This window comes from Lissotriton vulgaris, chromosome 1_1 (genome assembly GCF_964263255.1).
Source record: "Lissotriton vulgaris chromosome 1_1, aLisVul1.2, whole genome shotgun sequence".
Lineage (NCBI taxonomy): Eukaryota > Metazoa > Chordata > Amphibia > Caudata > Salamandridae > Lissotriton > Lissotriton vulgaris.
Genome location: NC_141685.1, coordinates 1625345929 through 1625364804, shown reverse-complemented (window position 1 = coordinate 1625364804; position 18876 = coordinate 1625345929). Strand labels below are relative to the sequence as shown.

The 18876-nt window shown below is 44.9% G+C and overlaps 1 protein-coding gene across 1 annotated transcript in view; it reads left to right on the top strand.

Moving 5' to 3' along the window:
* NCAPH2 (non-SMC condensin II complex subunit H2) overlaps nt 1-18876 on the top strand; it is a 266518-nt gene that overhangs the window by 123996 nt on the left and 123646 nt on the right. Inside the window, exons 11-13 of the mRNA XM_086918830.1 lie at nt 17014-17085; nt 17811-17877; nt 18695-18802. Coding sequence (XP_086774956.1) covers nt 17014-17085; nt 17811-17877; nt 18695-18802 — 247 coding nt within the window. The remainder of the gene's footprint in view (nt 1-17013; nt 17086-17810; nt 17878-18694; nt 18803-18876) is intronic.

Below are 18876 nucleotides of genomic sequence, written 5' to 3'. Positions count from 1 at the left end.
CGAAAACAGCAGCGACTAGACATTAGTCTATATAGGAATATCTCATTAGAGGTCACTGGTATCCAAACACGTTTACTTGGGCTGGCCACTTTGACACCAACTGTGCTAGTCTATGTCATTTATTGTACAAAACAGTATACCAAGCCTTTATGCTTATGCTTCAATATACTATTATTTATGTATGTTCATGTTATACTTGTGGAACAATATACAGCCTGTACATGTTTGTATAACGTTTACGAACCGAGCAAACATAGTAATTTACGATGTGTGAACCAGTTCCATCATAGCGCCACATTTCACCATGCCGGGTACGATCATGTAAAGCCCAGTTTCTATGTTTAATGCATTACGAGACGATGATGTTTGTATATAATGTTGACAGTTTGTTTTTCCTTCATGTGAACAAGGCTTTACCGCCGAAACGCGTAGCGAGGAATTAAACTTCCTTATTTCTTTACTTCATTGAAGCCTGAGAGTACATTTTATTGTGTATCACGGACGCAATTGGATATATATATATATATATATATATTTTCACTTAAAAAAACATAGGTTTCAGGCCTTATATAGTTAGGAATTAGCATTTTAAAAACCTTGCAAATTCACTTAAAAAACCATAGGTTTCAGCCTTATATAGTTAGTAATTAGCATTTAAAAAACCATTGAAATTGCTCCTATATAGTTAGTTGTACTAACTATATTTCGCGCACCCGCAATCCACTGCTGATGATGTCACATATTACATCATTCATGACCTGGTCAGTGTCATCACTGATGACATCTCAAGTGACATCACTGATGACATCTCATTTGACATCACTGATGACATCACTGATGACATCATCCAGTGACTGTGTGTTTCTGTAAAGTTTAAATGTGTTTTACATATTGAAGAATGAGTGGATGTATATTTGTCTGGATGAAGGATTTAGTAGGTGCGTGACTGACTGTATGAGTGAGTGATTAAATGTGTCTTACTGAATGCATGGGTTTGTGACTAAACTGTCTGAATGTGTGCATCAGTATGTCTGTTGTTGTGTAAGCTGCTGCATGTGTTGATCAGTAGCTATATGAGTGGCTATATGGGTTATTGATTGGTTGCCCAAGTATTTGAATGGGAGACTGAGTGTGTGTGTGTGTGTGTGTGGGTGGCTGGGAGGTGTGTGACTGTGCATAGATGTGTGAGCAGTTGATTCACTAGGTGTATGAGTTCAAGAGTGCATGTGGAAACAGCTATATGGGCGGTTGACTGTGTGCATGGGTGTGTTGGTGAGTGAATGGATATCTCAGTGCTACATGTCCAAGTAAGTACATATGTAAAACACAGTGCATGTGAGAGTTGGCATATATAAATGACTATACATGAGAGCCAGTGAATGTGCGAGGGGCTGTATGGATCATTGTGTACTTGTATCAATGATTGTATAATTGAGTAAGTATGCGTTAGTATATGTTTGAATAAGTAAGGTGTTGTGTGTATAACTGTATAATTGAGGAAATGGAAGTGTGATTGATTCTTTGCATGACTGACTAGGTGTGTGAGTAACTCCATGGATGAGTGGCAGTGTGTGTGTCTGTATAGGTGTATGAGTGCATATGATAGCGTTGTATTGATGAGTGACTGTATGTATGACTGATTCTATGGGTGAATGAGTGAATGTGTGTAGACCTAGGAATTAGTGAGTGCGTATGTAGTAACTGGTATTGGTGTGTCAATGGTTTCAAGAATGGTAGTCTGTATTTAACAGTGGGTGTATCAAAGGTTATATTAGAATGTGAGGAGGTGCATCGTATTATCACATGAATGATATCATCAGTGATGTGATCAGTGATGTCAAATGAGATTTCATCAGGGATGTCATCAGTGATGTCACTGACCATGTCATGAATGATGTAATATGTGACCTCATCAGCAGTGGATTGCAGGTGCACAAAATATAGTTAGTACAACTAACTATATAGGAGCAATTTCAATGGTTTTTTAAATGCTAATTCCTAATTATATAAGGCCTGAAACCTATGGTTTTTTAAGTGAATTTGCAAGGTTTTTAAAATGCTAATTCCTAACTATATAAGGCCTGAAACCTATGGTTTTATAAGTGAATTTGCAAGGTTTTTTAAATGCTAATTCCTAACTATATCAGGCGTGAAACCTATATTTAAAATAAATTTCAAAGGTTTTGTAAATGCTAATTCTATTAGCGGATAATGTTTATATATGTTATTATCCTTCATGGACCACCTGAGCAGCCATATTGTTTCTCAGGAGAAGTGAGGCACAAGAGAGCACAAAACAAGAGTGGAAAACGCGAAAAGGGGGCTGGGTACGCGTACCGTACGTGTACGGTGCGCGTACCCCACAATTTTTTCGATTTTTTTTTTTCCGTTTTTTTTTTTCTTTTGCCCTTGGGGGTCTTTTTGAGACCCCCTGAGAAGGGCTAGAGGGTCGGGGGGGGGTCTCTACCCTGCCCCCTTTTCGTGTTTTCCACTCTTGTTTTGGGCTCTTGTGCCTTAGTTCTCCTGAAAAACAAGATGGTGGCCAACATTTCCTGGTTTGGACAGTTTGGAATGGTGACAGTCGACTGCCAGCCAATCAGAAACTGGCACGCGTACCGTACGCGTACGGTGAGCGCATATAGATCTATAATTTGCTCAAATTCAATTTTCTCAACAACTACTGTAGGTATTTTCACCAAATATAGAAAAGGCACTACTGCATACCTGTCCCTACCATTTTGCCAAGTTTGGTGTAATTCCGTTCAGCCGTTCTGGCTGTAGCCGTGTCTGAAGGTCCCATAGAAAATCCCATTTGAAAAATTTCAAATTCAATTTTCTCAAGAACTACTGGAGGGATTTTCACGAAACGTAGCAAAGGCACATCTGCATACCAGGCCCTACCATTTTGCCAAGTTTGTTGTAATTCCATTCAGCCGTTCGGGCTGTAACCGTGTTTAAAGGTCCCTATGGAAATTAACATGGGGAAAACATGTTTTGGGACCCCCCTTTTCGGCCCCCGCTTGACGAATCCCCCCGAACCTTTCAGGGAAGGAGCGGAGCGGAGCTGGCCAGAATTCTGGAAAATTACACACCGATTCCTCAATCTGCGCCAAAGTTATTCCCAATAGAATGTTGAGCGCATATAGAATATATAATTTGCTCAAATTCAATTTCTCAACAACTACTGGAGGGATTTTCACCAAACATAAAAGGCACTACTGCATACCTGTCCCTACCATTTTGCCAAGTTTGGCGTAATTCCGTTCAGCCGTTCGGGCTGTAGTCGTGTCTAAAGGTCACATAGAAAATGGCATTTGAAAAATTTCTAATTCAAATTTCTCAAGAACTACTGGAGGGATTTTCCCCAAACATACAAAAGGCACTGCTGCATACCAGTCCCTACCATTTTGCCAAATCTGGTGTAATTCCGTTCAGCTGTTCGAGCTGTAGCCTTGTCAGAATGTCCCTATGGAAATTAACATGGGGAAAACAAGTTTTGGGACCCCCCTTTTTTCTCGGCCCCCGCTTGACGAATCCCCCCGAAACGTTCAGGGAAGGAGCGGAGCGCAGCGAGGCAAATTTAAGGAAAATGACAGGCAGATCCCTCAATCGGCGCCAAAGTTATTCCCAATAGAATGTTCGGAATTTCCTATGGTAAATAGGTCCTAACTATATATACCTACTGGATATATATATATATATATATATATATATATATATATATATATACAGACATACACTGGAGCATAGTAAGGTACAGTGTACACAAAGTCCACAGAGGTTTGGCAGAGGCTAAAGTTAGATGTAACCTTACTCTCTAAAGTTGTAGCTTGGTTGGGTAGTAAGGATGTATCAGAGGATAGTGTAAAGCATTTGTTGTACACACTCGGTCAGCAAATGGTCTCACACACTCAAGAACTGAACTCTAGCCCAATTATTTTGTATCAAAATATATAGTAGTTTTATTTTAGAACCAACAAGGTATCAAAATATACTTTCTCAGAATGAGTCACTTTAGTTAAATACTTTTCAAATAGACAATAGACTTTTTAATTACAATAGTTACGGTTGTTGCAATAGGCAACACAATTCCAAACACAATGCAACATTGAGCTCACTGGAAATTTCTAGTTAAATGCAATTAGTTACTTTGTAGATTACTTTTTAACCGCAGGTCTGGATCCTAGATTCAGTCCTGGGACATTTGCTGTAAACAGCGTTTTGGTTACAGTAGTGATTATTAAGAAATATTGTTGTATTTTAAAGGTTGACACTTAGAAACTTTTTCACATAGAATCACCAATGTTATCCTATGGGAGGAAAATCACTTAGCAGGTAAGTAGTGTTATCGTTACTTTTTCTTACTCAGTGTTGGATCCTGGACCCGCACTGGTGTATCTCCTGTAAACAATTGATAGAATGTCTTTAAGTCATACAGGCGATTTCTAAGGAATATTTGTAGTTTGTGAAAATCGACACTTAGAAACTTTTCTGGTGAAAACCAGACAATGGATTCCTACGGAAGAAAATTCAAGTTACTGGTAAGTACAGTTAAAATTATTTTTCAGGATCAGTGCTGGGCTAAAAGATGCAGCACTGGGTTCTCTCCTGAAAACAGGTGAGTAAATCGGAGTTCGTTGTTCAGCTGATTTTAGATGAATATTTAAAAGTTTAAAAACGCCACACTTAGAAGAATTTCCAAGTGAAACCATTCAATGTTACCCTATGGAAGAAAAGTGAGTTATCGGCTTTTGGGTAAGTACTCGACTGGCAGAGTTAAGGTTCTGGGCATAGACTCAGGGGTCTCCCGGGGTCAGGTAGGTACAGTTGGTACGCCCTCCGCGGCACAGGGGCAGCTGGGTGCAGAGGTAGTTAGGTCCAATGAGAGGCAGGGGACTTTCGGTTGGTGGCTGCTGACAAGCAGGCCACTGGCCTATGGGAGCTGGGCTCCTGGTCACTTGCTCAGGGCAAATGGGGAAGTTGGTTAGGACCAAGGTTGCACTGCCAGGGGCACTCGAGCGGCTAGGTGCAGGGTGCTTTTAAGCCGTCAGGCACACAATGTTATTCAATGGAAAACTTGGAAGGTGAACATATGGCTGCAGTCTCGGGGACGGAGATTCTCTAGGAGCGACCAACACTTCGAGGGGTAAGTTGGGATCTTGGAGGATAGGTAGGCACCCAGGACTTTGGCACAGGGGGCCGTGGGCGCCGGGTGCAGTGGTGTCTTTTGACGTCGTGAAATCTTACCCTCTTCTGGGCGCGGTTGGAGGGGGTCTCCTGTTGTGAGACTGCAGGCGTCATCTGGGTCATTGAGGAGGGACCATGGGCACTGGATTTCAGGTCACAATACCGGGTGTATGTCCTCAGGGTCTTTGTCCACTCGGGCACAGGCCGGGCTCGGCGGGTGCAGAGCGGGCTGGATTCGCGGTTCCTGGCTGGCACCAGGGGTATTGCTGTTTGAGCAGAACCACTGCTCATGGGAGTCCCAGTCTTAAGATGTTCAAGGCAGGCAGGTCCTCCGGGGTTTTCAAGGTTGCTGCCCGCAGGAGATGCCGGGATTTAGCTGGAGCAGGTTCAAGGATCAAAGGCCTGTAGGACTGGGGCCAAGTCAGTTGGTGTAGTCTTCTTGTTAGCAGCTGCACTGCAGGTCTCCTTGATCTTCTTTCTTGTTTTCAAATCGGGATCTGAGGAAGGAAGTTTCAGGGTGCACCTAAATACTAAATTTAGGGGCGTTACAGGTAGGGTAAGGACCTGTCCTGGGGTGAGTACACCCCCTATCCTGCTCCTCTCCTGTGTGTGTGTGTGTGGGGGGGGGGGGGCAGGAGCCCATCTCTGATTGGGCAGGGCACCCCATCCTCAAGATGGTCGGGGCCCGGAGTTGTGCATCACCTCGCCTCACCCACCTAAGAGGTGGAGTTGGCACAGGCTGGCATTCCCCCTTTCCTCACGTAGGGTTTCCCGCCAGAGTGGGGGTCAGAACCGGTGGGGGGCAGTTGCTAAGTACAAGAAGTGGCCTGGAGAAGCTCACAAAGGATATTATTCCGTTACCCTATTCAACAAGACGTGAGGTTGTCGCTCCGCTTGCCAAGTAACTGCGCTGATGTGATCCATATCCGTATCTTAGCACAGCGAGGCTCCGTTTCAGGAAACAGCGCGGCAGCAACTTTCTCCTGCTCTTTTAATCAGATCGCTATATCGACTACTGACCCAACCAGAGCAGCATTCCTTTTAAAATAAATTTGATACAGTCATCAGTATGATTTATTGCCTGTATCCTTACTGAAAGGAACACCAATTTCCTTTAGATTCTGGCTTTCGGATACGACTATCCCCATCATCCTGTCCTAGACAATAAAGAAATTGGAAAGAAATCAGGAGTTTATACCGCAAATATAAATCATCTACATTCACTATTTATCCCGATTGGAAGTAATATGATCTGGCAACCTTTATTTTATAAAGATTAAAGTTACTGTGTGGCTTTTCCTGAAGAAGGTGCTGGTCGCCGAAACGCGCGTCAAGATTAATTATCTTTGTGCCACGTATCTTCGTTTTGTGTATTGTGTAACTTTTTTAACTGTCTTTTGTGCATAGTGATTGGATTATATGCTACTAATCCATTTATAGTTCCTTTGGACTATTTTTATTAATTCTTCACTTTACCTATATTATTTTTAATTGTTTTTTATGAATTATTGATGTGTTGCCAATAAAAATTGTTTTAACCTTAATTTTTGAGATTGGTCTCATGCCTATGTAATATTCATTTGACAAGCATTATGTCTACCTAGGTTGTTGTTTACACATAGGAAGCTCACAAAGGCTGCATGCCTTTGAAGCTTCCTCCTGCCCATCCTGGGGGAGGAGACCTAGCACCTCGCCCAGGATGTGCATTGTTGCAGGCCCAGCAGAGCGGAGGGATCTCTACCCAGGGGTCCAGCAACATGTCTGGGCTCTCTACCCAGGGTCCAGCAACATGTCTGCTATGTGGCAGCCTAGGCAGCCTCTTAGACAAGACGTGGATTGTAGGTTAGGTTTCAGGGTGCATCTCTAAGATGCCCTCTGTAGTGCATTTTACATTAAATCCCACACTGGCATCAGTGTGGGTTTAATGTGCTTAGAAGTTTGATCTCAAACTTGTCAGTCTTCAGTGTAGCCGTTATGGTGCTGTGGAGTTTGTAATAACAATCTCCCAGCACCATATACTCTTAATGGCTTCACTGCACTTACAGTGCCCAGGAATGGCCCTGGGTACTGTAGGGGCACAGGGCTCATGCACCTGTGCCCACACCACTGGTATAGTGCACCCAGCTGGAGGGGTGAATGAGGTTTGCCAGGGCAGTGGATTTGTGGGCATGGAACACAGGGATGTGTGCCATGTTGACTCTGTTTAGTTCTGCACCAAGTCACTGCAGCCCTTAGGCGTCTTCTCTGGTCACAGTGCCCTGGGTACCTAGGGTACCATTTACCAGGGGCTGGCCTGTGGCCAGTGATGCCAATTGCGTTTAGGTTTCAACATAGTTTTAGGGAAGGAGCACAGGCCCTGGGTACCTAGTTGGCAGGAACCCAGGCCACACTCAGTCAAAGTACATCAGCCATTCAGCAAAAAGTGGGGGCATACCATGCAAGAAAGATGGCACTTTCTCACGGATTGCACAGTCCAAAATACCACAATAAGTGGCACATGGAAGTCCTGCTCTGCCCCGGGCCCTGCTAGGGAAAAAAAAGGAAGGTAAGAGAGCAATATGATACAGTGCTCCAATTAGCAAGCGCGGGTTATGAGAGAGTCCACTTAGGAAGCAGTCAGGTGTCCGGACCAGCCTCTTGGGAGAATTCCCAGATCATGTTCCGTTGATGGGAGATTGTCATCTTTCGCCTTGTGTAGGGCCTTTGCCTGACAATCCCTACCTGTTATGCCCACTGAGTCGGGCACCATCGATCTCTGTCTTCTGAGGGTGCATGTAGGAATCCCCGATCTGGAGATCCCTCTGGGAGACCCTGAAGTTGCTTGGCTTCAGTTATTAAACTAACATGACCCTGTTTGCCATTCAACAGGAAAAGCAGACAGAATTGATGAGTCCACTGGTATTTGATGTTCATGTACCAGAGTTTCTCTGTTACTGGCCTGCAGCCTTCGTTTTCTAAGAATTACTGGTGAGAGGTCTTGAAAGATGTGCACAGTATACCCCTGAAGACTAAATCAGCTGTGCTCCGGCCCGCTCTCAAGATTGCCTCCTTGTCGTGAGAAGAATGCATTCTTGTTAAAATGTACGGGGCGGCATCAGCTGTGCCTGCCATGGCAGAGAAACGAAGGGCATGGTTCAGAATTAGTGGCCAGACCCCTTCACATCCTCAAAAAGCATGGAGTAGATCTCTCGTAAAGACCATAATATCCTTACGCCCCGCACCCGTGGGATATCCGAGATGCTATAATATTTTTGCGGATGCGATTTTCTAATTTTTCTTGTTTAGCTTGAAGTTCATTCTGTTGGTCCACCAGGGCGATGACCTGGCACATAAACATTTCTTGGCCTTCTGTGCAAGAGTCCATGGTGCGTTCTAGATTTTCAAAACGTGTGCCCACCTCTACTACATCTCTGCGAAGATCCTGTATGCAGGTTTTGAAATCTGTCTTTAAAGAGCCACTTGCCTGCTTAATATCATTCAGGAATTGGGACATGTAGTCCTAAGTGATCATTGGAGCCGCAGGGGTTTCGGTGGGTCCTCTTTGTTGGACATCTTCAAAGAAAAAGATTTGGACCACAAGGAGACCCCTGAGCTTTTTTGGCAGAGTTTTATATAGCGCAAACTTGACCCGAATCGGGTATCAGAGCGCTTTAGATAGCACCAGTTACGTTACAGGAGGACACACATTAATTTTTGTTAGGCACAGGGAGATTAAGTGATTTGCCCAGAATCACAGGATGTTTAGCATCATTACCGAGACATGAACCTTGTTTCAGAGGTCGAGCGCCCTAGCCGTTAGGCCAACTCCTCTCCCCGATCTCTAGATGATTTATCCCTTGGCATAATATCATGAGATCAGACGACTAAGGAATATCACTGGCAGGCTAAGGAATCCAGCACTGAGCAAATGACCACAGCCAAGGCAGGTCCAGAAGAGGTTGCGTGGAGAAGTGTCTTCGATATTAGATGGGACCCAAAAAGTGTGGCAATCCAACGTCTGGTCAGAAAAGAGCGCCACCCCACCTTGAGGAAGAGCCTAGTGGTCCAAGCCACAAGCAGGAGGACGGGATCCACAGCAACCCCGGTATGGCGAATGTGAGGCACACCACTACTAGGGCAACATGGGAGGATGACCAGGATCAGGGGTCTTTATACGGTGTGCACTCAGAGCGCAGCAGGCTTTGAAGCACGGGGGTAGCATGGGAGGGGTGACTCCCTCGAGGGCTGCAGCAGTCCAAACTTAGCATGCCCCTCACACTCTGGTTAGAAGGAACACCGCCGAGCTAAGCAGTCTCCTCCTCAAATATAGGTCATTGCTGCCGCTTCAGTCTATGGCACGATACTGCACTGGGTCCCACAAGCACAGCAGACCCTTCCCGTACCATGTAGGAGCACCCTTACCTCAGTGCATCCAAAGGTCCCCAGGGGCAGCAGAACAACACAGTCACTTTTTGGCAAGCTGAGAAAGGTGCTCCAATCCCTCACAGCAGTGAGTTCAGCAGCAGAAATTAAATCCACTTGAGCCCGGCAGTGCAGGCAGCTACAACCCAAGGCCCGCGGCCCGTAATCCAGAATGTCTGGGCTGACAGGTGATATTAGGCTTAGGAGGGGATGCCGGGACAGCACTATTAGGCCGTGCCCTGGGGTATGGTGCAGCGCATGATGCTGGAGCGTTCATCACTGGGAAGCAACTCCTTCTGGGGATCTTGTCGGGACTGTCTAAACGATCGCTTCACTACCCTGCCCATGTGGCTCATAAGAGACACCAACCTTCGCTGTGAATCAGGCCCCGGGCCCAAAGCATGTCGTAGAATGGGGCTCAGCACCGGCGTAGCTCCCGACACAAGATGGCAGGTGATCCCTAATTGCAGAAGCGTAGCAGATTGTCACCACTCCTCAGTGAAGGCCGGGTCCAGGGGTGCCAGTAAGTGAGGACCAGATTCGGGGTAATCCGGTAGATCGATAATCTGGAAGATCGACCCGGGCAGATTAGGTTGAAATCTGAGCTGCAATGTAGGCAGATGACCGCTTAATGGCCTGCGATAGCTCAGAGCGAAGACTATGGCCACGCTCCACAAAAACCTGCTTTTCTCCATGGCATAACAAACACACTGTGAGGTTGAGGACAGACCAGTACCTTGTAGGCTAAAGGAGGTTTCTAACTCTCTCATTGTAATTGCTGAGCAAAGAATCCCTGGACAAGGATTAGGGAGCTGGTCCTATTTGAATAATAATCACGATTACATGGACAAAACAAAGATATGATAGAGGTTGTTGGATAACTGATAATGTGGCATTTGATTTAGCAATAGTATTTCACCTTTGAAGATAAATCTGAGAACCTTATTGTGATAATTTGTTTTGTTCATATCTTTTTCGAGAGTGTCATGTGTCCTAGTTAGGCCTATGAAGGAACGCTGCATTTTACACCATGTACATGTTTCTTACACTGCCTTTACCTTTCACACAGTAACCTTTTACACACATTTGCATGCATTACAATGCTAGATTAGTTTCTCTGAAACAGCTTTGCTTACAGATTTTACTTTGAGAGACCATTATCACAACTCCTTAAGCACCATTTACAAGGCCTCAACACACATTGTGCAAATGTCCTTCCATTTTTCGTCTACGAGGCAACACAGCTATCTATAGACCATAACAATGATAGTATGCTTAGAGGACTCGCGGGGATGCTTTTCATTATAAATAAACAAGCATTTCTGGGTTTAGGCAGAAGAGCGCTTTGCTGTCCTTGATGAGGTGTCTACACGTTGAAGCTTCGACCCAGCAGCTTACTGATATCTCTGCGAAGGGTGTCCAGCTTGTGACCAAGACAGGGTCTTGCATTCTTTCTTTTCAGGTAACAGGGGTTGGATCATCCAGTATGGGGATTAATGGCAGAACACACACACGCCCTAGACACTTAGGTTAGGGACTGAATAATAGAGTAAGCCAGAATTATATATTGTGTTATAAGCCTTCATATATACATTGCTTTAGCACGATGATGGAACTTTTTTATTCTGTTTGCGGTCCTGGTACTTTAAATAACTTTTTTCTGCTTCTGTCTATTTATCATTACAGCACATAGATTTTATTCAAGAATAACATTGGTTCAATAAACATTGAAAACGTCCCACTGTTTATTCCTTGTATATTTCTCTGAGATAAGATAGCATAAGTGGCTGAGCAAAAGGGTTCTAGATCGGTTACTGTCCCTGTGGATCAGGGTTGTCATGTTAAGTGTTTGCAATAACAATTTGCTACCCGACTAGGTCTAAGGGATGTATCTTGGCACTGTGAGTTAGCTGGTCTATATAACAACATCCTGAGGGGGGGTGGAATCAGTCTAACACCTTCCCAACGGTTATGCTGTTCACAAATACAGTTCCTACTGTAAGGTGGAAACTACACGGCAAGAGGCCGTAGAAATTGCACAATTGTATGTATGTAGAGTGCAATGAACTCCAAAAATACATATTCATTTTTCAATTATACAGAAACTGATCCACCAGCAGTAATCATTCTGTAAACCTAAACGGGCAGTACGTTTCATAGGTGTATAGTGCTTTTACGAGGCTTATAAATGTAGAACTAGCTTTGCATCACAATTCTCAGAAGACATTTTCATTTCCAAGTAGGACACAAATCTGATATAGAAACATCTATAATACATGTTCAGCAACAATGTCTGCAACACAAACAGCACCTCCACCTTACTTTTTTTTTACGCTGGACCTGGTTTTGGACAACATACCCTTTTTTGTTCTTGGCTATATATATATATGTTGTGGTATATTTCCGTTAACTTAGTTGTATGATGGTATGGGTGCTACTGAAGAAGAAAATCTAAGTGTTAACCCCTTCGCTGCGGGGGATATTCCCCCGCTGTGCTGGGGGGGGAGGATGGCGCGCACAGCGCTCCCATGCTCATGACGAGCTGAGCTCGTCATGAGCTACGGCGCTCCTGTGCTCATGACGAGCTCAGCTCGTCACAGGTGCATTGGCTCCCGTGGAACGCTCAGCACAGCAGGGGAATTCTCCCCGCACCTGAGCGTTCCACGGGCCATGACGAGCTGAGCTCGTCATGAGCATCGGAGCGCCGTGGCTCATGACGAGCTCAGCTCGTCATGAGCACCGAAAAGGTTAAGCAGTAAAGGAGTGGATAATCGTCCTCATTAACCCCTCCCCTGCTGATGACGGAACCGCTCCGTCATCAGCTACAGTTGAGCTGTGCTGATGACGGAGCGGTTCCGTCATGGCCCGGCCGCCGTGCCTGCGCGGCGCTGATTTCGCGCCTGCGCGGCAGTCTTAATGAGCGGGGCGGGTCATGACGGAACCGCTCCGTCACCAGCACAGCTCAACTGTAGCTGGTGACGGAGCGGTTCTGTCACCAGCATGCGGCGGCCGCGCGGCCGCCCCGCCCCTTTAGCGCTGCGGCGGAATAGCCACCGCAGCGAAAGGGTTAAATTGGAGCTCATGACCATCAATCGTCCCGCAATTTACTTGAGTCATAGTAAGTTTTATTTAAACTGAATATTTCTCTACCGTCTTACATATTTGCAGCAACGGGTACCTTTGTTTTGAGTCCTCCCTTTACTTTTGGCTGTGTTTTCACTTTTAATACAAAGTCTGATCAGATTTCACATCTTCTAATAATTTTCTTTCAAACATGTGAGCAGATGAGAGATGAAATGCCTCGAAGTGAGGGACATGTATGCCAATTTGGTTCATCCACCATGTGTGTTCTCATTTCAGCTATAACATTTGGTCTCAGAAAGGGAAAAGTCTTTCATAAATGTAGCTTCTAACGATATGTAATAAATGATTACCCCTTCATTGAGTTGCTGTTCATGAATTCACTTGGTGTGTACAATTTTGTTATGCTTTTTTATAGCACCGCCACAAGACCAAGTGAATTGAGTTGGAGCCAGTTTTTTAGAGGGTTTTAAATGTCATCTATCTTACTGCTCTGCTATCTGAAACATACTGGAGACTTAGATTATGAATACATATATATGTAGTTTATGTAGGAAGCTGGCTCAGTATATACTATACCAAAGTGAGGTATAGTGTGCACAGAGTCTAGTCTTACCCCAAAGGTAGGCAGAGGTAAAAGTAGATAGAACCTTACTATCTATTTGTGGTAGTGTGGGTGAGCAGTAAGGATTGATCAGAGGGTAGTGTTAAGCATTTGTTGTACACAATCAGCAAATTAGATCACACACTCAAAGACTGAACTCAGACCAATTTGATTTGTGTAAATATATTTAGTTTTATTCATTTCCTAGAAACAAGCAAGCATAGCATATTTCAAGGTAGGTTGAACAATACAAGCACGCTGAATGAAAATGCCTTTGTTACAGGTTTGTAAACCTTTTCATTACAGTGGAACTTGGTCAGATGACTTTGAAATACTTTGCAGATTACTTTCTGGATTACTTTTTCTACTCCGTGTGATACACCTAGATATTACACTGGGACAGTTCCTAGAGAAAAGGTAAGTAAGCAATTTTTTTCACAAAGTTCAATACATAATCAACTCCACACTTGGAACATTTTTACAAGGGAAAACAGTCAATGTATTCCTATGGAAGAAATGAAGTTATCGGTTAACAGGTAAGTACTTTGTTGTGGGAGTTGGTATTCTGAGGTTAGAACCAGGGTTCCCCCAGGGTCGAGGATGCACTCTCAGAATACCTGCAGCGGCACCAGGGCGGCCGGGTGCAGAGTGCTGAGGCCCAATGTTATCAAATGGGTGATAGGGGACCTCTGGTTGGTGGCTGCTCACGAGCAGGCCTCAAGGCTGTGGGAGCAAAGCTCCTGGGGTTTAGCTGAGGGCAAAGGGGGATCCAATTTAGCACCCAAAGTACATGGGTGGCTGGGTGCAGGGTGCTGGTTTGGTGTCGGTTGCCCTGTTGATTTCAATGGGGATTCTCCGGTTTCAACAAAGACTGCAGGCTTGGGGACGAAGATCTTCTGGCGGTGACCACCAGTTGGATATGTAAAATGGGATGCCTGGGGATGCTGGGACACCGTCTGTTGGGCCACCCAAGACCGTTGGACTTCGGGTGCAGGGGTGTCTTTAGGCCTCTGGTTTTCCTTACCAGCTCCAGTTGCGAGGTGGGGGGAAGGGGTCTTCCAGAAAGATGCAGGCTTCGCTGGGAGATTCCAGGCAGGTCAGATATCACAAGATCTCAGGTCAGGATCGCTGGGGAGACCTCCTTGTGGTGTTGGGCCACTCGAACTCAGGCCGTTGGCGTCGGGTGCAGAGTGGCAGGAGTCAGAGTCTGTGGGTGAGCAAATCCGGTGCTCACGGAAGACAGAGTCTTTTTTGTGGAAGGCAGGGAAGGTCTTCAGGGTTCTTGAGGTTGCTGGCTGCAGGTTCGAGGTGGGTAAAGGCCGGTAGGAATGGGTCCATGTCAATTGGCGAGCTCCTTTTCTTCGCTTTATTACTGCTTCATCGGTCCTTCTTCTCTTCTTCGTGTCTCTTCTTAGTGTCGATTCATGTCTGAGGCAAGGTTCAGGGGTGCCCCTAAATACTAGATTTAGGGGCGTTACCGGTAGGTAAAGGTTGGGACCAATGGGTTCCTTCCTTGGGGTGGGTACACCCCTATGATGCAACCCTCCAAGGAGAGGGGGCATATGCTCACCCTGGTTGTCTGGGTCCCCCATCTGCAAGACGGTGGGGACTGAGAGTTGTGCTGCACCTTTCCTCCCCACCTAAGGGGGTGGGGTTGGCAAAGGTGGGCAAACCTCCCTGCCTCACTCGGTTTTCCCCGCTGATTCTCCCACTCAAAAGTGGGGGTCATAACCGGTGGGGGCCAGTTGTTGGAAGCAGCAAAAGGCCTGGGGAAGCTCACAAAGACGGTAAGCCTTTTAAGCTTCCCCTCCATGGATCCTGCCCATCCTGGAGGAGGAGGCTTGAAACTTCGAACCAGGAAGTCCATTGTTTCAGACCCCAGAGAACAGCAGGCTCTCAACCCCTGGATCCAGAAACATGTCTGGTGGTGGCAGTTGGCGACACTAGACTTAGACGGCGTCTTAGAGATGCCCTCTGAAAAACGACCTATGTGCATTTTTCTTTAAATCCCCCACACTGGCATCAAGGTGGTTTTAATATGCTGAGACGTTTAATACCACACTTCACAGTTTTCAGTAAAGCCGTTATGATGCTGTGGAGTTCGTAATGACAACCTCCAACACCATAGACTCTTAATGGCATTACTGCACTTACAATGGCTCCGAATTGGCTTAGTCACTGTAGGGTTACAGGGCTCATTCACCTGTACCCTCACCACTGGTATAGTGCACCCTACTAGAGGGGTGGCTGACCTATGGCAGGACAGTGGTTTACAGGCATGGCACACAGGGATGTGTGCCATGTTGACTCTTCAATTTGTTCTGCACCAAAACACACAGCCTGCAAAGGAGGAGGAGGAGGAGGAGGAGGAGGAGGGTGTGTGTGTGTGTGTGTGTTTATATTTATATATATATCCTCCAAGGGTGGCGCAATAAGTGCTGCAGCCCTTAGAGGCCTTCCCTGGCTACCGTACCTATGGTACCATTTACAAGGGACTGTCCTGTGGCCAAAGAGTGCCAATTGGGTTTCGTTTTCAATCCAGAACATAGGCCCTGGGTGCCTGTTTGGCAAGAACCCAGGGTACACTCAGTTAAAGCACATCAGCAGTTTAGCAAAAAGAGGGCACTTTCTTACAGTTTATCGCACAGATTTTGGCATGTACTTGAATTTTCATCTTTTTGGAAACATTAACCATGCCAATCTCTCTGTGAATTAAGCAAAAAGGGAAACTACTTTTGTACTGTGTGATGTAGAGAGGTTTCATTGATGATCATTCAGTTACCTCGGACCCCAGTAGTTTGAATGATTTCATCCTTGAATAAAGTTGCAATCAAAGGCTGCAGAAATGCAGATCTCACTAAGGAAATACCATCCATAACTATTTAGCACCTATGCTTTCAATTGCAACCTTTTTAATTTAAAGGTCATATAAAAATGACTTTGTTATACAAACTGGCAGCAGCTCCGAGAAGTTGAAAATTAGATGTTGCACATTTTATGTACTTAGTGCCCTGTCATTGATGTGTGCTGAGGGTAGTGATGCACACGAGGTGGTAAATACCACACATTCAGTTTTCTGGTGAGTCCTGATAGATTCTTGGGACAGAGGGACAACAAGAAGTCTGCTGTCTACTCTGGATTTAGAAAGGGTTACTCTAGATTGGAGGCCAGTTTTTTTCTGGGAAATCTGTGATTTTGTCATACCCTGATGTATGTTTAAAATGTGACCGTCTAACATCACAGTGAGATGAAATATTATCATTTATAGCAAAATAATTGTGAACCAGACAGTAATATGATCATTTGTGTGAAGGGTTCTTGTGCTGCACTTCTTTCTCCTGCAGCTTCAGAGTGCCTTGGTTTCTTTTCTTATGTGTAGTTGTGCTCTTTGTAACTTCAGCCTTGCAATGCCCAAGCACATATCAGCCTTATTTCATGTTTTGTTCAGAACTTAGAGTACTTACATTTGCACCAGTGCATGGCCATTTTCCACCAACACTTCCATGAGCAGTACTGAAATACTTCTAGTCCGATCAGCCAGTACAAATATGCTGTTATTGCACCGATTGGTATGAAGGTTTTTTGCTTTTATGCATCTCATAGTTGGTGCAAAGGTTGTCCTGTATGACTGCATATGTCTACAATGGGGCTCCAGAAGAACAGTATTGAATGGCATATCCTGCATCACTTGTCGTCTATGTTCTCAAACTGTTAACAATTGTTTTCTTTTTCTCTGCTAGGCTGTGCCAGAGGAGCGGGTGTACGCCCTGCGGGACAAGCAACGAGCACCAGATCGCAGCATTATAGTGCAGGTAAGGTGAGGACCCATGCTGCAAGATCCTTCTGGCACACACCCCTCCCTCAGTTATATCAGGCAGAGTTTACTTGTTAACTATGTGAATCCCCCAACGGTGGATAGGCCTGAACCTGTGAGATCTGTGTGAACTAAAGTATGATTTTGCTGTAAGTGTCCAAGGTGGGAACACTTGTTTACCCTGAGGGATGAATCTGGCAAGGTACAGCCCTGTAAGATATTTGTACATTGATAGATAGCTCTATTTTGTTAGGTGTGGGCCTATCTAATCTGTCTACTCTGAGCCAGTTAGAACTATAACTTTGATGTGATACAAGTGTTTAATACTTGAGCTGAGAAACCCAAAGGCTAGTTGTGATGTTTGATTAACCTTTGTGATACGTTCGGTGTTATCCACGACTCGCTAAGTGAAGCAATAGACTTGCATTTCAAATCCATGCTCATTATTTTTCATTCTTTTCGTCTCTTAGAAAATGGGCTAGTGGATGACAGATATCCATGCTATATGGATCATTTTATGAGGTGAACCTGTTTTGCCACTGCCAGTTTATCCACAAAGTGTCCTAGTGCATCCTTCACTTGTTGGATTATATTGTTGCCCACAGGTGCTTCTGCTGCATAAAATTCTTAGTATGCAACAACATGATTTCTTACAGTGAGAAGCTTTCTCCTGTGTCTTCATCGGTGTTTTGCTTTGGTAACCTTCTGCATTTGCAATTCAAGGAAACTCTGGATCCATGGCACAGTCTGGACCCTTTCAGCACCACTGAAGATAAACCCTTCAAGAAAGGTAACAAGATAAGGATGAGCTGACCGCTATGGTACTTAAAGTCTAGTCTTTCCTTATACTCCTGGTAATTCATCAATGTTATTAATCTCCCAGCCGTGTCTTGTTTCTATGTTGTTTATCAAAACAAAATCCCAAAAGTTTTCACCCTCTTGTCAATGCACTTTTTCACCACTGAGTAGGGCTGGTGCTAACTGGCCTCCTCTAGCCATGGACTTTCTGAAATGATTAACTGCTTCCACCTTGTTGCAAAGCAGTTACCTTTTCCACTCCAGTATTCCCAAAAGGGGCATAACCATGCCATTGCATGTAGTGAAGTCTCCCAATATCGAGTGCCTGCTGGTGCTATGCGCAATATATCCTTGTCTTACTCTGGCTCGTCCCCCACCTTTCTGACAAATACTTTCTATTCCAAGCCTGGTGTCTGAGATCATTCCGTAGAGGACCTTTTGATTCCATAATATTCAAACAATGTAACAGTTTCTAAGTATCATTATGCAGTTTCTTATTCATTTTCCGGCTGGGCACTCATTCCCAGGCAAGACTGGTGTTTCTCGCCGCAAGTCGAGGCTTGAAGATCCATTTTGTTAGCAACGGTCATAAAAAGTCCTACTTAAAAGTATGGTCTCTGGTTCCCTAAAATGAGGTTGTCCTCTCTAGGAGCAGATTTACCGTCCCAGATGTCTGGTATGTATGGACTCCGCCTGAGATGCAGTATATAGCATGGTTAATGTTCTTTTTCCTGTACCGCCCTTTGCTTTTCTTTCCAAGTGGTCTTCCACTGCATGTAAACTATCTTTTTTGCTTCATTTCTTTTAAGGAAAGCACATTGTTTTGCCGCAGAGTGTGCAAGACACTCCAGGAAATAAGAGAAAGCGGAGGGGTCCCAACAAAATACAGGATTTCATGGCCTGGTTCAGTGCCACTGGTGAGTAACATGTTGCACCTCTCCTGCACTATGACTTAAACTACTGTTTATTGATCTGCTCATAACACATAACC